General features: G+C 48.9%; 9 protein-coding genes across 9 annotated transcripts; 5 read left to right on the top strand and 4 right to left on the bottom strand.

Moving 5' to 3' along the window:
- Positions 1–1,246: 1,246 nt before the first annotated feature.
- Positions 1,247–2,469, top strand: DEU56DRAFT_870171 (kinase-like domain-containing protein; the record flags this gene model as incomplete). The annotated part of the gene is made up of 5 exons (XM_041355606.1): positions 1,247–1,531; positions 1,583–1,741; positions 1,795–2,176; positions 2,229–2,380; positions 2,434–2,469. The coding sequence occupies 5 exons, from the start codon at positions 1,247–1,249 to the stop codon at positions 2,467–2,469; spliced, it is 1,014 nt and encodes a 337-aa protein (XP_041211220.1).
- A 492-nt stretch (positions 2,470–2,961) lies between these two features.
- On the top strand, positions 2,962–4,491 carry DEU56DRAFT_788604 (uncharacterized protein). The gene is made up of 3 exons (XM_041352475.1): positions 2,962–3,215; positions 3,272–3,465; positions 3,528–4,491. Exons 1-3 carry the CDS (start codon positions 3,045–3,047, stop codon positions 4,309–4,311), a joined length of 1,149 nt encoding a protein of 382 aa, XP_041211219.1. The 5' UTR covers positions 2,962–3,044; the 3' UTR covers positions 4,312–4,491.
- A 96-nt stretch (positions 4,492–4,587) lies between these two features.
- DEU56DRAFT_788602 (acyl-CoA N-acyltransferase) lies at positions 4,588–5,490 on the bottom strand. Its single transcript, XM_041352474.1, has 2 exons — positions 4,813–5,490; positions 4,588–4,737 (listed from the first exon to the last, which is right to left on the bottom strand). Exons 1-2 carry the CDS (start codon positions 5,229–5,231, stop codon positions 4,614–4,616), a joined length of 543 nt encoding a protein of 180 aa, XP_041211218.1. The 5' UTR covers positions 5,232–5,490; the 3' UTR covers positions 4,588–4,613.
- A 636-nt stretch (positions 5,491–6,126) lies between these two features.
- On the top strand, positions 6,127–7,854 carry DEU56DRAFT_788594 (uncharacterized protein). The gene is made up of 7 exons (XM_041352473.1): positions 6,127–6,258; positions 6,323–6,489; positions 6,544–6,703; positions 6,765–7,138; positions 7,190–7,407; positions 7,457–7,511; positions 7,564–7,854. The coding sequence occupies exons 1-7, from the start codon at positions 6,185–6,187 to the stop codon at positions 7,689–7,691; spliced, it is 1,176 nt and encodes a 391-aa protein (XP_041211217.1). The 5' UTR covers positions 6,127–6,184; the 3' UTR covers positions 7,692–7,854.
- Positions 7,777–8,691, bottom strand: DEU56DRAFT_933533 (thioredoxin-like protein; the record flags this gene model as incomplete). The annotated part of the gene is made up of 5 exons (XM_041358753.1): positions 7,777–8,057; positions 8,112–8,230; positions 8,288–8,374; positions 8,433–8,485; positions 8,550–8,691. 5 exons carry the CDS (start codon positions 8,689–8,691, stop codon positions 7,862–7,864), a joined length of 597 nt encoding a protein of 198 aa, XP_041211216.1. The 3' UTR covers positions 7,777–7,861.
- Positions 8,692–9,401: 710 nt separating this feature from the next.
- DEU56DRAFT_788590 (Tim10/DDP family zinc finger protein) lies at positions 9,402–10,259 on the bottom strand. Its single transcript, XM_041352472.1, has 4 exons — positions 10,082–10,259; positions 9,936–10,031; positions 9,803–9,884; positions 9,402–9,752 (listed from the first exon to the last, which is right to left on the bottom strand). Exons 1-4 carry the CDS (start codon positions 10,145–10,147, stop codon positions 9,730–9,732), a joined length of 267 nt encoding a protein of 88 aa, XP_041211215.1. The 5' UTR covers positions 10,148–10,259; the 3' UTR covers positions 9,402–9,729.
- Positions 10,260–10,333: 74 nt separating this feature from the next.
- On the top strand, positions 10,334–12,232 carry DEU56DRAFT_788587 (uncharacterized protein). Its single transcript, XM_041352471.1, has 8 exons — positions 10,334–10,502; positions 10,561–10,675; positions 10,726–10,818; positions 10,869–11,024; positions 11,080–11,419; positions 11,470–11,589; positions 11,647–11,712; positions 11,763–12,232. The coding sequence occupies exons 1-8, from the start codon at positions 10,493–10,495 to the stop codon at positions 12,069–12,071; spliced, it is 1,209 nt and encodes a 402-aa protein (XP_041211214.1). The 5' UTR covers positions 10,334–10,492; the 3' UTR covers positions 12,072–12,232.
- On the top strand, positions 12,233–15,808 carry DEU56DRAFT_978911 (uncharacterized protein). Its single transcript, XM_041359726.1, has 14 exons — positions 12,233–12,686; positions 12,739–13,122; positions 13,185–13,325; positions 13,385–13,408; positions 13,460–13,552; positions 13,615–13,828; positions 13,874–14,067; positions 14,118–14,417; positions 14,469–14,594; positions 14,648–14,919; positions 14,972–14,977; positions 15,037–15,304; positions 15,363–15,565; positions 15,612–15,808. The coding sequence occupies exons 1-14, from the start codon at positions 12,606–12,608 to the stop codon at positions 15,631–15,633; spliced, it is 2,328 nt and encodes a 775-aa protein (XP_041211213.1). The 5' UTR covers positions 12,233–12,605; the 3' UTR covers positions 15,634–15,808.
- A 54-nt stretch (positions 15,809–15,862) lies between these two features.
- DEU56DRAFT_731812 (uncharacterized protein) lies at positions 15,863–17,275 on the bottom strand (the record flags this gene model as incomplete). The annotated part of the gene is made up of 1 exon (XM_041348237.1): positions 15,863–17,275. The coding sequence occupies one exon, from the start codon at positions 17,273–17,275 to the stop codon at positions 15,863–15,865; it is 1,413 nt and encodes a 470-aa protein (XP_041211212.1).
- Positions 17,276–17,452: the final 177 nt, after the last annotated feature.

Here is a 17,452-nt window from a genome sequence, read left to right as displayed (position 1 = left end):
TCCCCGCGATTAGTCGCTCGTTCGGCCTCTGTGAGCCAAGTCGATGGACGAGCAATTTCTAGCCTCCCGACACGCGCGTATTCATCGACTACGGGCGCACGCCAGCCGCTCCAGCCCGGCCGGCAGATCATGTCAGGGCCCAATCGCGCGGGCCGGGTATTGATGGGTGTCAAGTATGGCGTGGGTTCAGGTGGGTTCGACAAGATTAGTGAAATTGAAGGCAGTGAGAACGAATTTGCTACCGACTATGTAGGCGATGAGACCGATCCCAGTACGTATCTCTCAACCTTCCCCTATTCACGATCCAATCCATTTATGCAGACGCAGATGAACCGCAACCTGGGAATGGCATACTTCGCCCTCTCAGTCATGTTGGTCCTCTAACGTCATCGAGCGGCACAAGGCCTCGCCGTTCAGCCAGTTTGAGTGATGCGTCTGGAGGTGCGTTTCCAAAGTCTATATTCCTCATCAAAATTACCATATGATATTTAACAACTATGCTTCGTAACAGAAGACAGGCTGTCTCCACGCTTGCTCCCAAGTCAAAATCAACAGCAGTATGCCCCACGCCCAGGGTCCAGCTTGGGCATCATCTCAGCGCGCGTCAGACGCGTGACGACCGAGCAAGATGGTGTGTTGATGTTCCCGTGCTTGCCTCCTCATTGACCGTACGATTGCAGACTATGCATCAGAATATGCCCGTCGCGCAGCGGAAGAAGCGCCTGAACCTTTCCCCCAGCCGCAGCCCCGCCAGTCACCCTCCCCAACACATATGTCTCATCCGCACATGCGCACCCAGACGCACCATCGGCGCGACTCGGACACTGTCCGCTCCCTCGCGCTCAATAATCCGCCCACCGTATCCTCACCCACAGTGGTCGAACATAACCCAGGCAGACTGTCTCCGTCCACACGGAACGTGTCATCGTCAAAACTACAGGGACAAGGACAAGTGTATCACCGGCGCAACCCTACAGCACCTGAGCCACCAACCACGAGTGGGTCGTTGGCGCCACCTCCTGGTCCTGGCAAATCGAAGAATGGGAAGACATGGGCTGCGGGGGACGAACCTGCAGATAGCGAGCCGGAGGCCAAAACCGCGTCGCGAGTGCGGCAGGCACCCCCTCCACCCGCGCCTGCGCCTACCCCTGTCCCCGTCCGGAATCACAACATTGTTGTAAACAAGAAAGTGTATGCACGGCTTGACCTGATCGGAAAGGGCGGCTCATCTCGCGTATACCGCGTGATGAACGCGAACAACGAGATCTATGCTATCAAGCGCGTGTCGCTAGACAAGACGGACGCGGAGACTATGAGCGGATACATGAATGAGATCGGGCTGCTCAAGCGGCTTGAGGGAAATAATCGGATCATTCAGCTGTTTGATAGTGAGGTGAAGGCAGGCCCTGGAGGGACAAAAGGACATTTGATGCTTGTGATGGAATGTGGAGAGGTTGATCTAGCAAAGTTGCTGCAGGAGCAGCAAAAGGAACCGATGAATATGGTTTGGATATCGTATTATTGGCAGCAGGTCAGTCAGAACACAACCTTGTTCATGCCTGTTACTGACGTGAGTGGGCAGATGCTGCAAGCTGTTCATGTCATCCATGAGGAGAAAATTGTCCATTCCGATTTGAAGCCCGCAAACTTCGTTCTTGTGAGGGGCCAACTAAAGCTTATTGACTTCGGTATTGCAAATGCCATCGCCAATGATACTACTAACATCCAGCGAGATCATCAGGCAAGCTCTGCTTCAGGTACACATCCTTCATTATTGATCACATTCCTGTCTAGATTGGAACTGTTAACTACATGTCCCCCGAAGCCATCGAACTTCCCGACGGCATGCGGCGGCTCAAAGTTGGACGAGCCAGTGACGTCTGGTCTCTCGGGTGTATCCTCTACCAGATGGTTTATGGTCACCCACCGTTCCAGCATCTTTCTGTATATCAAAAGATGAAGGCTATCCCAGATTTAGCGCACGTCATCGACTATCCGGACTACAGCATACCCACTGTCGTGAACAAGGCAGGTGAACGGAAGAAGCTCGAGCATTTGAAGGGACCTGTAAGAGCGGACGTTATCAAGGGCATCAAGAGCTGCTTGATGCGGAATTCGAAAGAGCGGGCAACAATTCCTGAGTTGCTTGAGCAGGAATGGTTGGCGATGAAAGAACGTAAGAAATGAAGTACTCCATCTGAAATGTGTGGTGACCTTATTTTCTGTAGCTGAAGTCCCATCAGCGAAGCCCCGGTTAGCACAAGACGAGACCGTCATTAATCCCTACTACATGAAGCAGCTGCTTGAGTATGGCATTAAACTGGGCCAGCAAGCTCAAAGTGGTGAGATAGACCAGGAATATCTCACCAAAGAAGCAGAGGTACGTCTCCATCGGTTATCCGTCCTGGGCCCATACTAATATACATCCTTCAGCGCTTGGTAGCAGAGCTTAAAGCTCTTGAGTCATGATGTCTCCACTTAAATATAAACTCTCGACCATCACCATACTGTATTCGTCAACGCAGCCATCTTTCATCGCATACCACCACGTCTTTGTATGCGACCCGGCCTTCAAAAGCAATTCTCCCAACGACTTGTATGTACACCTACGCTATGCCTTCCCATGTACTCCTCGCTCTAGACTCCTTCGCTTGCCTTTCCCTCCTTGCACTCGAACTTTTAGCATTCCACACGCGTTTCGCTATCCTAGCTATGAACCTGCAACTGCATTTCCTTTTATTTCTTCGTTCTCCATCTCTTATTAATTCCTGCTCTCACGTGTTCATTTGCATCCCCTCGAAGATGGAAGGGCTATTGGCCAAGCGACCAGATGCCTACGGCTTGTATATATCTGCGCATCACGCTGTAGGAATACAATGCTATTTAACTGTCGTGAGATTGAACAATTGTGTGATGAGTCTAAGAGGTGTGGTGTTGCCTTTCTTGAATAAGGTTGAAGTTATCTTATCTGTCTTGAACCTTGACCACCACCGCCTAACAACATTCTCGCTATTCCTCCCAACGCCAACAGCCTCGACAGTTTGATGGCGCATTTACCTTCCGACGTTTATCTCACAACCAGCTTCATGCACTCAGGAGACGTCAGTCCAACGACTCCTAAGCTCCAGCTCCAACTCTCAATACCTCATCATGATCCAACATACTATATACCCGACGGAAACACTGTTCTGCTTGTGGAGAACACACTTTTTAGGGTTCGTTGTTGTCTGCATTGGATTGTTCCCTACAAACGCCGAGCCATCACTCTTAGGTCCATAGGTCAACACTGACAAAGGACAAGTCTACCTTTGACAGTATGTTCTCCCTAGACTCAGACCTACGCTCAAGCTCCAGCACGCCGAGTGTCACTGCGGGACCCGAAGGTGAAAGCGACGACAACCCGATCAGGCTCCAAGGAGACACGGCACAGGAGTTCCGCGCTCTCCTGTGGGCTTTGTACGCCTTGTACGTACGTTTGCAACGACTTCTTCCCCCAGACACAGTAAAACTCAGCAAATAACACGCAGGCCACACGAGCTCACCCTCGCGCTAACGCCTAAAGCGAATACGTCGCAGCTATTCCATCTCGCTCGCATCACGCATAAATATGAATTCCGGTCGATCGAGGCATGGGCCCTTGGTGCCCTTACGACGATATACACGCGTCCAATGCACTCTCCCAGCGTTCAAGTTGAAGACATCGAGGGGCCCAGCCTTGTGCAACTTACGGAGCTGGCATCTCTTTGTGAGCAACGGGATCTTCTCGACGCTGCCACGCTGCGATGGAAACGGCTCCTCGCATCTGGGAAGGACATTGCACTCGCTGTTGGAGTCGCAGAACGGCTCAATTTACGCATCCTGCTTGGTTTCGCATATCATGCCATGATGCTTCAAGGCCGGGAAGTTTGGGATAACGACGCGTTACTCACGCGAGCACAGCGCATTCGCCTTCTTTCTGGGCATTATGCTCTCGGCCGGCTATGGGAACGTCTGCCAAGCGAGCCACCTGTTATCTCGCACAGTCCGCGGTGCACGGGGGGTGCTCAAGCACGGTGTAATCAGGCCTGGGCTGCACTATGGCGCTCGACACTGGACATGGGCCGTCAGGTCCTGCCATTACAATACGCAGACGTGGTGGGGAAAATGATGCTTGCAGAGAGCGTAGCGAAGGCCCTTGTGGAGCGGGAGATACCCACGCAAGGGATGCTAGATGGAATGCCATGGTGCAAAGACAACGTCTTGGCTGCTGTAGCCGGGAAGCTGAAGGAGGTGCAAGAGAGTTTGGCCGATTATTTCACAGATGTGGTATGATTGTTGGTTCTCAACCGATTTGATACTCTACGTTAGTCTTGACATTTACTTTATCGTCACCTGATTGCGATATGAAGCTTTTCTTCATATCAAAACACATGATCCATTTGAATCTTCTGTGCACTTCCCAAGTCACGGATTTATGCAGCGGACCTTCCCAGCAAACTGGATGACTCAGTATGAACTAGAAATTGGTAGTACATTAGGATTGGAATTGGACGTATATAAATGAGTGGTGAGCTTCACGGACAAGACAAACACAAGAATTAGACATACTCCTCGACATGTGGAAGCCGAGTGCGTCATCCTTGTCTCTCATTGCATCGTCTTTCCCATTCGTCTCGCAAGATGCCCATTGTCAAAAGATCTTCCCACCGATTATCCATCCACACTGCCTGGCGCTTCCTGCCCTCCATGACAAACCCACTGATGGAGAACATATTGAGATCAATCAACCATTGTTCGCAGATGCGATTATAAAGATGAGACAAGACCACTCACAGTTTCTCATAGACTGCAATTGCCCGCGCATTATTCCCAAAGACTGCGAGGGACATTCTGTTCAAATTGAACCACTTGAACGAATGATCAACCATGAACTTTGTCGCCTCAGTCCCATATCCATTGCTCCAAAATTTCGGAAGTAAGCAAATCCCAAATGTGCCATCGCGATTCTTGGGTTCGAGGACAGTGATCGCTCCCTGACCCATGAATTCCCCGGTCTCCTTAAGAGCGATTATGGCACCAAAGGTTGCACGCTCTATCTGAGCTCTTATTGTCTCCTTGAACTTTGGACCAAGAAGCGTGACACTATCGCTGGTAACAAGGGGCTGGACGAGTGGGTCTTCCCAGAGGCGAAGGAGGTCGTCGAGGTCACTCTCGACATAAGAGCGGAGAATCAGACGTTCAGTGGTGAACATGTGAAAGGAAGACACGGCGAACTGCTGGGACTCGGGGGACCTTGCGTATCACTGCGTACCCGTCCGGCAGGGCGGGCATCTGGGGGCATTAGTTCATGACGGCAACTCAAATAATTGGCGGAATACTGGTAGATTGTCTTCATGGTGTCAGAACCCGGCTTGCAGGGGTGAGATAAGGTGAGATTCGGGCATTCTGTACTCAGCGCCTATCAGATATACCGCATAAGTATATGCCCCGCCCAGGGGCCAGGCACCAACGAATTCACTCACAGGATGGGGAGAAATGTGGAGTCGTGCGTGACGCCTCATTGCGAGAATGTTGCCCACCTCGATTCCGCACTAGCGTTGACGTTGGACAAGTACCAACCCAGCATATGATCTCTTTGTGAAGAATTCGAATCAACCATCGACATGACCCACCTCCATGTCCTCAGCTCTTGCCCGATTGATCATACTCGAGTAAAGTGGATTTTAGAATGAATTATGCACTCAGCTTTGGCCTGCGCGGCCAATCGCACGACACCATCACCCGTCCTACTTTACATGCTTTGGACAGATCTCTATGGTGGTCCTCTCAGGCTGCGCACGAAAAGAAACACCTTACCTGATACACAGTCATTGAGGTTGGTATGTTCGACTGAGTGTTGAGAACAAGTAATCAGTACGAAACGGTACCTGTGTCCTGCAGGTAGCAATAAGATTCAGAGTGCAGAACAGGCTTGCTTTACACAATGATGCATGGTATGAAACGCATACTAACTTCATAATTGTGAGAAGCAGTATGTATAATGCTTCAAGCTAGTTGAACTTCAAGTTGTACTTTGCTTGCACAATATCACGGCCCGAGCACGTGCCGTTTTGCGCGTTACGTTGTTTAACGTTTAACGCGTCTATACCTGGGGCTATGTACGACACGTGGTACACTTCTTTACCTGGAACCACTTCGTCTAGTCATGAATCGACGACATGGGATGGAGAGCAAGCTCGGGGTTGGCGGCGGCACAGTTAGCATAGAAGCTCAGAACAAGTGTGGACTCATCTGAATCATGTTTGCATCTAAATGAAGTTCTAATCAACTGCGACCCTTTCAGTCTCGATAGAGCCGAAGATTTATGCCGCAGGAAGAAACCAAAGAAAGCTTTGCCCTTCCTTCTCAAGGCTATGGAGGATGGAAACAATTTGGATGCTTTCGTTCAGGCTGCTTTCCTGTTTCCTCTACCGGAAGCGCTGAAGGCATTGGAGAATGCGGAGGCCAAGGGTGAGTTTGCTCATGGAATCATTGGCTTTGGTTTCAATTCATTATTTTGAATAGGTAGAGAAGGCTTGAAACAGCTTTTGGGTGCGACCTGTTTCGATGACGGCAGCAAGGAAGTTGGAAAATTCCATAGCATACTCGAAACGCGCCCGTACATGCGCGTCCTGCAGGCTCAAGTCCGACTTTACTTTGAAGCCAAACAGTTTGGTAAATCTTCGTATGTGCTTCCTTGCCTTGTGCGCTGTTCGCCGGTTCTGATGCATCCTTGATTAACGAAGGGATACTATGATTGAGATGCTGCGTCTGTGCCCAGGAGATAACATGTCACAGCGAACATGGCTCGGATCTATGCTCTTATCTGCAGGCCGAACAGCCGAGGCCTTGTCATTCGTAAAACAATGGTTGGCCCATAACCGGCGACAAACACCTCCACGCGGTGGGACCGTATTTCAAACACCTTCCTCAGATTGCCTATCATCCGATCACGAGCAAGCGCTGTTGAAACGTGGCGATGGATCAATGCTGCACACAGCAGCTTTGGCCTGCTTCAGATTATGGGGCGACTGCCCTGTCGCTCGACAGTACCTTCGGTTAGCTGCTCGTGCCAACCCGGTTATCCTGACCAAAATCCTGGCAAAAATAGATAAGCCTCGTATGGTCCCAGCAATGTATTTTATCCGGAATCCTCACTAGTTATTCGCAGGCAGCCTTAACAACAACCCTCGTGGATTCAATAGTCCCGAGGAGGCTCAGGATTATCTTTGGCTGACCCAGAACTTGTGGATGGACCCGGTGGTATGGGACTGGGCAAACAATGATATGGACGCCAAGAAAGCACTACTGAAAAGTTGTTCAAATGTTAACTGCAATGCTGTTGAACAGGATGTTACGCAGTTCAAGCGATGTGCTGCATGCAAAGAAGTAAGAGCGCCTATAGGAACCCGTGACTCGCTGCTGACAAGCAGTACAGGCGGTTTATTGTACCCAGGAATGCCAGAAGAGCCATTGGAAAACCCACAAGCCCAGTGAGTCGCAATCGATATCGTATTTTGCCTGGCTTAACTACTGTGACCTCAGCATGCAAGCAGCAAAAACAAATTAAAGACATGGTTCGCGCGTACCAGAAAGGCAAGCCGATCCCGGATGGCGCACATATGGCCTCTGCGGATTTTGCTAATGGCATGTCCTTCATTAATTGGGCTTAGCCATGTCACCGAAGAAAACGTCGGGTTTCGCAGGTCTCACCAGAATCTAGCTGTGTGGTACTGATCATATTGTACATTAGACTTCATAACAATTATCGTGCATGATGCATACGATAGTTACATATACCCAACAGAAAGTGCAATAAAAGTAAGAGCACGGGACAAAGTCATCACGCACCAGCCACGTACGCAACCCGACCTAGTTCGTCACGAGTTTGTGAAAACGACGAGTCATCGGACCGTGCTGCATCAACGTCGTGACTCTTTGACGAAGACTCAACAGAAGGTTGAGACACCAGTTTTCCCAAGGCCCTAATGGCAAATTTGATGTGGGCGTTGGAACTCATTGTATCAGATAATGAATCCCTATATGTTTTAGTTACATTTGAATTTTGCCTGGTTGAGCATACATGGCTTTACCTGATTATGCCATCATTGTCGATGACAAAAGTTGTTCTCGCATCGGTTAATCCCAGAAAGCTCTTGCCGACATGAAAAGCTTTGTAGGCAACGTGCTTCTCGTCGCTCAAGACAGGATACTGTACACGCAACAACTCAGCTGGACCGTGACGCTCAGAAATCTCACGACAACTCACTGTAAGGTTCTGACTCTCAACAAATTGCTTCTGCTTTGGCACAGAATCGTGGCTTATCCCGATGACCTGGACGTCAGTCATCTTTCTCTGCAAATTCATGCTCAATACATACCTATGCCCTTGTACAGGAACGTGAGATTTACACACCAGTCAATGCATCGCGGAATTGACAAGCCTCACGGGTGCAACTAAGCGATCCTGTGCAGCGACCGGATGAACAAAAATACTTCGGACCGGAGTATGTGAATGAGTGAGTGCTTACCTGACTCGGGATAGAAGAACAGTGCAATAGGCTTTTTCACTTGCAGCCCCTGTACTTCAGGGGGGAACTTGAACATGTGTCCGTTCGCATCGGGGATGGAGAACTCTGGCGCAGGCTTATTGATAAGAGGATGAGGCGCCATGACAATTAATCAGAGTGAGCACAAGGACGACTGACGAACCAAGGTACTGAGTAGAGTTCCGAGGTGAAGTCACGGTGCGAGTTCGTAGTAATAAATTTAGAATGGCCCCTGATAGCCCGATCTCACGCAACCCCTCGATTAATGGAGATGGCGCAGTAAATCTGCATGGCTGTTCTCTAATCTGTGATAGAGTTTCCAAGATTTATCTCAAGAAATTACTGCCTTACAGGGCTGGTAACCTAAGCAGAAGGATAAGAACAAGGCCAAATGAAGTTATACAAGCTGATACTGTGAGACCAGTTTATGTTTTTGTTAGTTCTGTTGTTGTTTTCTTTGCGAAATTCAGACCATGACGTCGTAGTCCGTTTACACGCTCACCGTGCCAATATTTTGGGTGGACTGAGTATAATACCGGTGGGGAAGCTTTTGGGAAAATATTACCCTTGAGATATCAACGAGCGCATGAAGTGGCGGACGCACCGAAAATAAGAATAAGCAGGCTCATCAGCTGGCATGTCGAACAGCGCCGATAAGCAATCACATGCACAGCCTATAGGGTGGTTGTCACGGTTGATTTCGAGAGTCCAAAATTTAGTTGTTGACCATGGCGGCACTAATTCCTTAAAGTTCGTTATCGAAAACCTTCTTTCGGTGTGCACATGAACATTGAAAGCGCCTGAGAATGACATTGAGAACATATCAGATAGTAGCCGAGGAGTCGCTAGGGCCCTATGGGACAGAAACCGCGCCAAGGGCTTGGGGTGTGCATGCACGAGAGACTGAAATACCGTTCTCACAACACTGATCATCAGAATCACGCAAATAACAGGAAGGAACGCAACATCTAGGCGAAACGATAAACCAAATGCCGAGGAAACCATGAAGTGGCTTGTAGATACACGGATAACAGCCGTGAGTGGCCTATTTATGACAAGCACCGACAAAGCTGCCATGCTAGTCAAATACAAAAAGGTGAAATTATGATAGCGCCTCGATAGCATCGACATAGCATACGAATTAAATTGCACAAATTCATTCTCATGGCTTGGGACCCATAGCCTCTGAAGACAGGTTATAGGTTCATTCCGACTTTAACAAAGATAAAGCGTACCTGCATTCAGCTCGGCGAATCGCTGCCCCACTCGCTCCGAGTGCTTCAAAAATTTGTCTGCGCAGTTCATAACGCACTGTTCCTGCTCCAAGGTTAAACTCAAACTGTGTGAAGATAGATGAAGGGCCATCACTTCTTTCGAAGACAATGCTTTGCTCGTGAAGTCATTACAGCATGAGCTAAAGCATCTTTCCACGAGGCCTGAGTATAGTCGTAGGAAGTCTTGCATCTGTAGGACAATATTCAGACACTGCCAAAGTGTACACGATGAACCAATACCTGTTTTTTTTCAATGATTTTGGTCATATGAGCCTGTTCAGCAGAGTTGAGTTGTGAGAAATCCATGCTCGGAGACGGCGGAAATGGCTAAAGACAAAAGAATTTTGGACCGTCTGCGCAGATGGTTGGTTGCAAAATGAAGGCACTTTTCTAGTTAGGATTTGGAAATGTAATGGGGTGACACGTGCACGTGCACTGGTGTGAATTTACTTTTTTGATGCTTAGGTAGATTTGCACACCTGCAGAGATCACGATGACTCGACCAAGATCTCTTCATCAGACTCTCATTCGCCCTCCAAGGAGTTACTCTCATCCTACCTCTTCAAGCTTATCGTGATTCTCACAAGTTATCCTGACAACTGGTATTGATTCCGCCCATCGTACTTATCATCCAAAAACCTATATAGTTCCATGTCAGAAAGTAAGCTCTGTGTTCTCCGTGTCATCTTCAACAGATACCAATTCACCTTCCCTTCAAGTGGATCTCTCAATGGCACTTTCGTTCAAAGATGCCCTTCAACGGCTTGAGAACCGTCGCGTCAAAGCGACGCGTCCATTGATTCCACCCCAAATCCTCCAAGAAGACCTTCCTTTGTGCGTAATTTTACTTGTTTTTTTATGATGATGTCCTAACGTGCATGTAGGACTTTCCTTGCTGCCAATACTGTCCTTGAGGGACGTCGAGCAACTGAAAATGTACTCAGGGGTGACGACGACCGGCTGATGGTGGTGGTTGGGTATGAAATATCTTCGTGCAGTTGAGTATTGACTGACATGTATTCATTAGTCCCTGCTCGGTGCACGACGTGGGTGCGGCCATCGAGTACGCCAAGCTGCTCAAAGCCTATGCAGACGTGGCTAAAGATGACTTGCACATCGTTATGCGTGTGTATTTTGAAAAGCCTCGGACGACTATCGGATGGAAAGGTTTGATTAATGATCCGTAAGTTTATTTCCGATTTTTTACGACTAACGAAGTGCTGATCATAAGGAAATAGTGATATGAATTGTAGTTTCCAAATCAACAAGGGGTTACGCATCGCGCGTACCCTCCTTTTAGATATCGCTAAACTTGGCATGCCTGCTGGCTGCGAGTTCCTCGACACAATATCGCCTCAGTACACGGCCGATTTAGTGTCCTGGGGGGCTATTGGTGCACGCACCACAGAGTCTCAAGTGCACCGAGAGCTAACTTCGGCACTGTCGATGCCCACTGGATTCAAGAATTCGACCGACGGATCCGTTGGCATTGCGATCGATGCATCTCGTGCCGCTCGAAGTGGCCATGTCTTCCTCAGTGTGGGCAAAGAAGGCCTTAGCAGTATCATTGAAACCGAGGTACGGCAATCTAACCTTTTAGCACCCCCGCAGCCATTAACTTCTGGCAGGGCAACCCAGACACGCATGTAATCTTGCGTGGTGGCTCTAAAGGCCCAAATTACGCCGCGGAATACGTCCGTGACTGTGGCGAAAAGCTTTCCAAGGCTGGTCTTCCTTGCAAAATCATGGTAAATTTATGATGTTATGCCCAAGATTTCACTATCGCTGATATGGTCCAAATTCAGGTTGACTGCAGTCACGGAAACAGCCAAAAACAACATCGTAGACAGATAGAAGTTGTAGAAGACATCGTGAGCATTCCCCGACTTTTTTTAGATATTGTTATTTACTATTTATTTAGGCACAACAACTGGAGAGCCAGGATACCTCGGCGTTTATCATGGGTGTCATGCTCGAGTCTAATCTCGTCGAGGGACGGCAAGATATGCCGTCGAGTGGTCCTGCTGGCCTCAAATATGGCCAGTCAGTCACCGATGCTTGCCTGTCCTGGGACATGACCGTCCCCGCCCTTGAGCGTTTGCGTGAAGGTGTTCGCGCTCGCCGAGAGTTGGTTTCTCGAAAAGCCAAAGGCGTGGAGCTTCTGGCTAACGGCGCGAAGGAACTGAAACTCAAAGATGTGAATGGCGTGAATGGCGTCAACGGCCACTGATATTAATGTGGCGTGCATTGTGTACCAGTTTTACAAGTTCATTATCGCATGTACGAGCTATCTTTATTCTCAATCGCATATATTTGTAGATATCGAAAAGCACAGACAACATTCACTATCCGATTTTCGTCCTGTCTTTCAGCAGTACTTGTATGCGGTAAGGCCTGGCTTGGGCATTAAGCGCAATGAATGGGTCTTCTTATAGACGCCCGCCCATCGTTAGCCGATCTGTCACCTTCACGAGCTTCGTCGTGAATAAGCGAGCGTCACAGTTCGGTGGAGGTCATAGAGGATCCAGATGTAGTGTAGGTCTGACTTCGCATTAGCTGTCCGAGCTGTGAACGGATCGCTCCACTTCCCCGTTCCAATGAACTGTGACTCGTTACCACTGCAAAGCACTTTTGAACTTACTACCGCACATCATTTTTCTTTCTGGTCTATTGGTATTACACTGTCCTCTGGCATCAGGCATAATTCCAATTACCGCAAAAGCGCACGCCAGGTGGCAGGATCCGACCCCAAAGCGCACAGACCATGTTGGTCCTTCCCCGCTTGCCGCCCATGCATTCGTTCTCGGTTTACTACAATTTTTCGCAGAATAAAGGTCTTCTTCCAGTTAGTCACTGACATCTGAGATCATGATCAGCACCCAGCTTATCGTTACTAGATCGGGTTCTTTGTTCTCTGGGTCTCGTCCGAAATTCTGGTTGACCACAAGTCGGAAACTCCTGTTAACATCCATATCCACCTCGCTTTCACGGAAGCCATCAAACTATTCGTTACGTTGGGATTATACTCCGCGAGACGAAAATACTTCCGCTACGATTGGTTCCCTTCACTCGACCATTGCCGACATGACAACGAAGATCAGCCATTGAGCAATATTAGTCTCTCACTCGAAGGCAGTCACGAGTCTTTTACCCCCAGGAACATTCGGATCGGTGAGGTGGCAGAAATATATCCTCCGTCTGCCTGGTCATATCTTGGTGACGGGCAGTCAAGTTTGTCTATTCTTGTTATATCCGCGCTTTACTCGCTACGTGCCTATGCGGTATGTCCGACGCCTTTTTTCATCCCAGGGAGATTACAAGCTGCTCTCTTCTTTTCTCATAGATTTCTCAAAGCAGGGAACACATTGATCCACTCGCGCAGTACCTTGTGATCCCCGCGGCGAGTCTCTGTTCGCTATTTGTGCTGCGCACGTTCTTTTGCAGAACGTGTGCTCCACAACTGTGGTATGCTGCTCTTCTACAGGTATGTAATTCCAGGAAGCTGGTCAGATAGCTATCTTCCTGAGCACTGATAAGACTTAGTTTTGCGGGGTATTCATCGTTCGGGTAAGGCAACTATTTATCCCCAGTAGTTGAACCCTCTCTAATTTTATTCAGAGCGGTCTCATTAGCCGCTCAAGTGACTTGCCATATCTCTCGTTGCTCGCGTCTGCGCTCAGCATTTCGTTTTCTGACTCCCTGGTCGACATTGTGAGTTATATAAAATCTCGCACACGCACAAAGGTTCAGAGTGGAGCCCGCTGTACACACAGATATACAAATCACACCGTCCGTCATCTTTCGATGCAATCAACCTGCTCATCTTCGCTTTCGGGTGTCTTGCCCATTTATCACTTTATATTTTCAGCGTAACATTCCTTGGCACAAGAAGTCATAGTTTTGGATCGCACGCGCAATTGATTGCACTGACTCTGTCATGTTTATCGGAGGCCGGTCGAGACATATCCGCTCTCTATGTCATATACTGTGAGTAATTTACATATCTTGTGTGTCTCGTGCTTAAACCAGCAGATTACGACGTCATTCTAGAAAGCATCACGACCGTGCTTGCCTCGAATGTTGTCCTTTTTTTCCTGATTGCAGGTTTCCTCAACGAACCGGGTGTATTCATAGGATGTCTTCTCGCATTGACAGCAGCGGGCATATTCGTCTTTAGTACAAGACAGACCGCGGAGGAAGGTGTCGGATCTGAATGCGTGACTCGGGTAGGCTAATTCTTCAGATGACCCACTCTTAAGCTGATACGAAAGCCAAGCCCCGCTACCCGGTCGTATTTGCACTGGTACTGGTTGTCTATCTGCTTTACGTGTCATTCGCAATGACGCATGAGAATGTTTGGACATCGCGCGCGCCGAGACCGCAGTGGGGTTCCACCTCGGAGCCCAAGCAAGGCACCTGTCGCCGCCGGCCTTTATCATCTCATCTGCACAGAAAGACGCCACTGGAAAATTACGATCGCTTCGACAACATTCTGCTAGTAGTGTTCTTCAGCCACGCACGTTACGGCGCCAACCTAGATTACCACCGAGAAGTATATTCTGATTATTTTCCAAATGTGAGTGCTGCGCAGCTAGTCTTTTGGATAGGTTCACATACTTGATGCTAGATTCTCTACATTGGACCTGCCTCCCGTGAAGACGCAGGCTTTGATCACTCCTACGATATCTTTGTAGACTCATACCATTCTGATGAGGATCTATCTGATCCGTCATACTATAAGATGGCAGGACGTGTGGGTATTCCAAGGCTTTTAGTGCACACGCTCGGTGTTCATAAGTTACATAGATGGCTCACCATATGCTGTACACTGCCCTCCAGGAGCACGGGTGTTATGATGGCTACCTATGGGTGCCATTCGACACTCTGCTGAATATTCCACGATTGGAAAAATTCAACCAGGAACTTTTTTGGTATCATTCACCATGGGGCCTGCCTGTTTTTAACCCCGCACAGGATAATAGCCTTGACCTCGGCCTTCATGCACCCCCTGTCAACGTATCGCCGGATCCGTCCATCAATCTCACGGAAACATGGAGGGGATGGGGACCCGACTGGTGGTACGTGATATTCCGACATACTCTCATCTGTATCCTGATAATCTATTGACAGGTGGGGGTGAGTCGATCCACAAGGTGTTCCACCATACTTATCTGATAAGTATCGCACACCTATAGCGATCCACACGTGGGAGTTGGAGTCTGCATGGAAGCATTCCAAAAAGTGCCCGCGCACTTGAGAGAACGCCTCGCTGCATTCACCAATGGTGAAACGCGCCTTATCGGAGGCTCCGCAGATACGATGTACATCCCAGGGCGGCACCGCAGGATCTTTATGGAGGTATTGGGCCTGTTCCTCGAGACGACGTGCTTTCTTGAGATTGCTGCGCCTACAACGCTGCATTTGGTCGCACCTCACCACGAGCCGATTCTTTTTGTGGAACATGTGAGGCTTGGCGAATTTTTGAGTTCCGCAGTGCCACGTATGCTAACTGTGGTAACAGTGGTGGATATATCAGCCGCCGTTCAATGTGTCTTTTGTGAGGCAAAAGTGGGAGGAGGGATATGAGGTGGACACGTTTCATACTTTCCACTGGGGTGAGCGCGATAGTGATGATGTGTGGAGGGCGAACTACGAGAATGTTGTGGATATCCGACGCATGTTGAGGGACTCGGCGGAGAGACAGCGGATTATCTTTCCTGTCAGGTGAGGTGCTCTGTCGTGCTGTAGGTTCACACTAACATTTACATAGAAACGAGACGCTTGCGGGATGAATGGGGCCCCGCTTCGATTAGTCTCTTCTTATCAGACCATAACAGAAGGAAGACTGCCGTTCCTTCTATATAATATGATTCAACCAAGGGAGGTTGAAACCTTTTCCGATACTCGTAACTTAGGTACCGAAGCGATAATAATACGAAACAGAGCAAATACAATATAAATACATCTATGTGCAGTGAGCGATAGGCTACTTAAAACAATCCCAAAGAACAATATTCCAAATCACGACACATGCAGACGATCGTGCAAATCCCAAGATAACTCTTGAGCATTACGCGCAGTAAAATGATTGCAGCTTGAGATGATCACCGTCGCCAGCGTAGCGTCTGGCGTTGCCTGATCCGTGTACTGGACACGTGCACTCAAGGCTTTCACCAGCGCATCCCCCGAGAGCTGCTGACAGCTGTACATCTTGAGAACAGAAAGCTGGGGCAGCCGCACGCTCCAACGCTCCTCGTCCCGCTCTTGCCTATCTCCATCTCCTAAAGTAAAAGGCATGAACAGCGAAACCACCGAATCTGACATATCAGACCCGACTATGGAGAACTGTTTCAGGTCGGGCAGTTTATCAAAGACCCAGCGGAAGTCTTTGGTACGCATATCTGATAAGTCCATGTCTAGGATCTCGAGTGGAGGGCGTGAGCGCGACAAGAGTTTGCGGATGCCCATGCCGGTGTGGAGGTCGCTGTGTGGGGACTGTGAGAAGTCGTGGGATTCGTCATCGCTGTCACCTTCTTCAGGAACATAGTATGGTTCGAGTGGGTAGTCTACGTTGATGTGACGTAGATGGAGCTCTCGCAGTGCAGGGACGTAGAGATGCGAGAGGATACTGCGCTGATTGCATATTTCGTCAAGGAGGAGTGTGTGTAATCGCAGAAGGGCGATGGCAGGGGGTGGTGCGTCAAGAGTGCCTTCGTCGTTGGATAAACCGTGAAAGTACAAGTGCTCCAAGTTGGGACAATGGGCAAGAAACCGAAGGAGGTCTGGTGATCGAACGGAGTGTTGGAATGCGGTCTCTGAGATGTCGAGGGATGTGAATAATAAGGGATTGACTATTTCTGCGTGGGGTAGTTTGGTCGTTGCTACTTTCATGGATATGTGACGATATGTCGTGCTTCCGCAAGGGAAAAAGATGATATCGTCTTCATCATCCCCTGCGACGTCCTCGAATGGGGTCTTGAGAAGGATATCGAGATGATGTAGTATGCGACGAGGTGAGGACAGTGTGAGATCGGATAAAGAAGTCTCGATGATTCTTCCATCGTAAGTGATAGTACAGCGCATCCAACGAGCGAGATTGGGAAGGAAGCACGACATGATGGGTAACAGTCGCTCAAAATCCGACAGCTTGATGACTACATTGAATGGAAGAGGCGAAGATCGAGCGACCCATAGCTCTGCCTGAGTACGGATGGAGGACATGGAGCGCCTGGAGTCTAGTACGACGATGACCTGCCATATGGAGGGTGACGATATGATCAACTCTCTCCATAAACAGCAGACTTTGGATAGTGTGATGGGGATGTGCCAGTCACCTGTAAGACTACAAGTTGAGAATATCTCGATAAGTAATTCTGGAGGTAAAGATGAAAAAGGAGTGAAATTGAGATCCTTGTTAACTGTGGATACGATCATGGTGGTCTGATGAGAAATTGCACGATAATATGCTTTTTACGTAAGCAGAAGTTATTCTTCTTGAAGTCGTGGTAGTCGACGAGTCGCGTGTAAAAATCTGCCAGTCACGGACTGTCAGGCTCAAATATCTTGCCTGGAACGTGGTGCACCAAAACGTGTGGTGAAAATTTCGAATTG

The sequence above is a fragment of the Suillus clintonianus genome (genome assembly GCF_016758775.1).
Source record: "Suillus clintonianus strain FC179 chromosome Unknown DEU56scaffold_17, whole genome shotgun sequence".
Taxonomy (NCBI): Eukaryota; Fungi; Basidiomycota; class Agaricomycetes; order Boletales; family Suillaceae; genus Suillus; species Suillus clintonianus.
Note: the sequence above shows the minus strand (reverse complement) of the source record. Positions and strands in the feature narration are given on the sequence as shown.

What these genes read in the sequence shown, in the direction of transcription:
- DEU56DRAFT_788604 (XM_041352475.1), top strand. Translation starts at nt 3,045, where the DNA reads ATGGCGCATTTACCTTCCGACGTTTATCTCACAACCAGCTTCATGCAC. An exon ending in TGGAGAACACACTTTTTAGG is followed by an intron (nt 3,216 to 3,271) that starts GTTCGTTGTTGT and finishes CATCACTCTTAG; the next exon opens with GTCCATAGGTCAACACTGAC. An exon ending in CTGTGGGCTTTGTACGCCTT is followed by an intron (nt 3,466 to 3,527) that starts GTACGTACGTTT and finishes AATAACACGCAG; the next exon opens with GCCACACGAGCTCACCCTCG.
- DEU56DRAFT_788602 (XM_041352474.1), bottom strand. Translation starts at nt 5,231, where the DNA reads ATGTTCACCACTGAACGTCTGATTCTCCGCTCTTATGTCGAGAGTGAC. An exon ending in ATTGCAGTCTATGAGAAACT is followed by an intron (nt 4,738 to 4,812) that starts GTGAGTGGTCTT and finishes GTTCTCCATCAG; the next exon opens with TGGGTTTGTCATGGAGGGCA.
- DEU56DRAFT_788594 (XM_041352473.1), top strand. Translation starts at nt 6,185, where the DNA reads ATGAATCGACGACATGGGATGGAGAGCAAGCTCGGGGTTGGCGGCGGC. An exon ending in GGAGAATGCGGAGGCCAAGG is followed by an intron (nt 6,490 to 6,543) that starts GTGAGTTTGCTC and finishes TATTTTGAATAG; the next exon opens with GTAGAGAAGGCTTGAAACAG. An exon ending in TTGGAAAACCCACAAGCCCA is followed by an intron (nt 7,512 to 7,563) that starts GTGAGTCGCAAT and finishes CTGTGACCTCAG; the next exon opens with CATGCAAGCAGCAAAAACAA.
- DEU56DRAFT_788590 (XM_041352472.1), bottom strand. Translation starts at nt 10,147, where the DNA reads ATGGATTTCTCACAACTCAACTCTGCTGAACAGGCTCATATGACCAAA. An exon ending in AAGCATTGTCTTCGAAAGAA is followed by an intron (nt 9,885 to 9,935) that starts GTGATGGCCCTT and finishes ACCTTGGAGCAG; the next exon opens with GAACAGTGCGTTATGAACTG. An exon ending in ATTCGCCGAGCTGAATGCAG is followed by an intron (nt 9,753 to 9,802) that starts GTACGCTTTATC and finishes ACCTGTCTTCAG; the next exon opens with AGGCTATGGGTCCCAAGCCA.
- DEU56DRAFT_788587 (XM_041352471.1), top strand. An exon ending in GCAGTATCATTGAAACCGAG is followed by an intron (nt 11,420 to 11,469) that starts GTACGGCAATCT and finishes AACTTCTGGCAG; the next exon opens with GGCAACCCAGACACGCATGT. An exon ending in GTCTTCCTTGCAAAATCATG is followed by an intron (nt 11,590 to 11,646) that starts GTAAATTTATGA and finishes GTCCAAATTCAG; the next exon opens with GTTGACTGCAGTCACGGAAA.
- DEU56DRAFT_978911 (XM_041359726.1), top strand. Translation starts at nt 12,606, where the DNA reads ATGTTGGTCCTTCCCCGCTTGCCGCCCATGCATTCGTTCTCGGTTTAC. An exon ending in GCGGGGTATTCATCGTTCGG is followed by an intron (nt 13,409 to 13,459) that starts GTAAGGCAACTA and finishes AATTTTATTCAG; the next exon opens with AGCGGTCTCATTAGCCGCTC. An exon ending in CGCTCTCTATGTCATATACT is followed by an intron (nt 13,829 to 13,873) that starts GTGAGTAATTTA and finishes TTAAACCAGCAG; the next exon opens with ATTACGACGTCATTCTAGAA.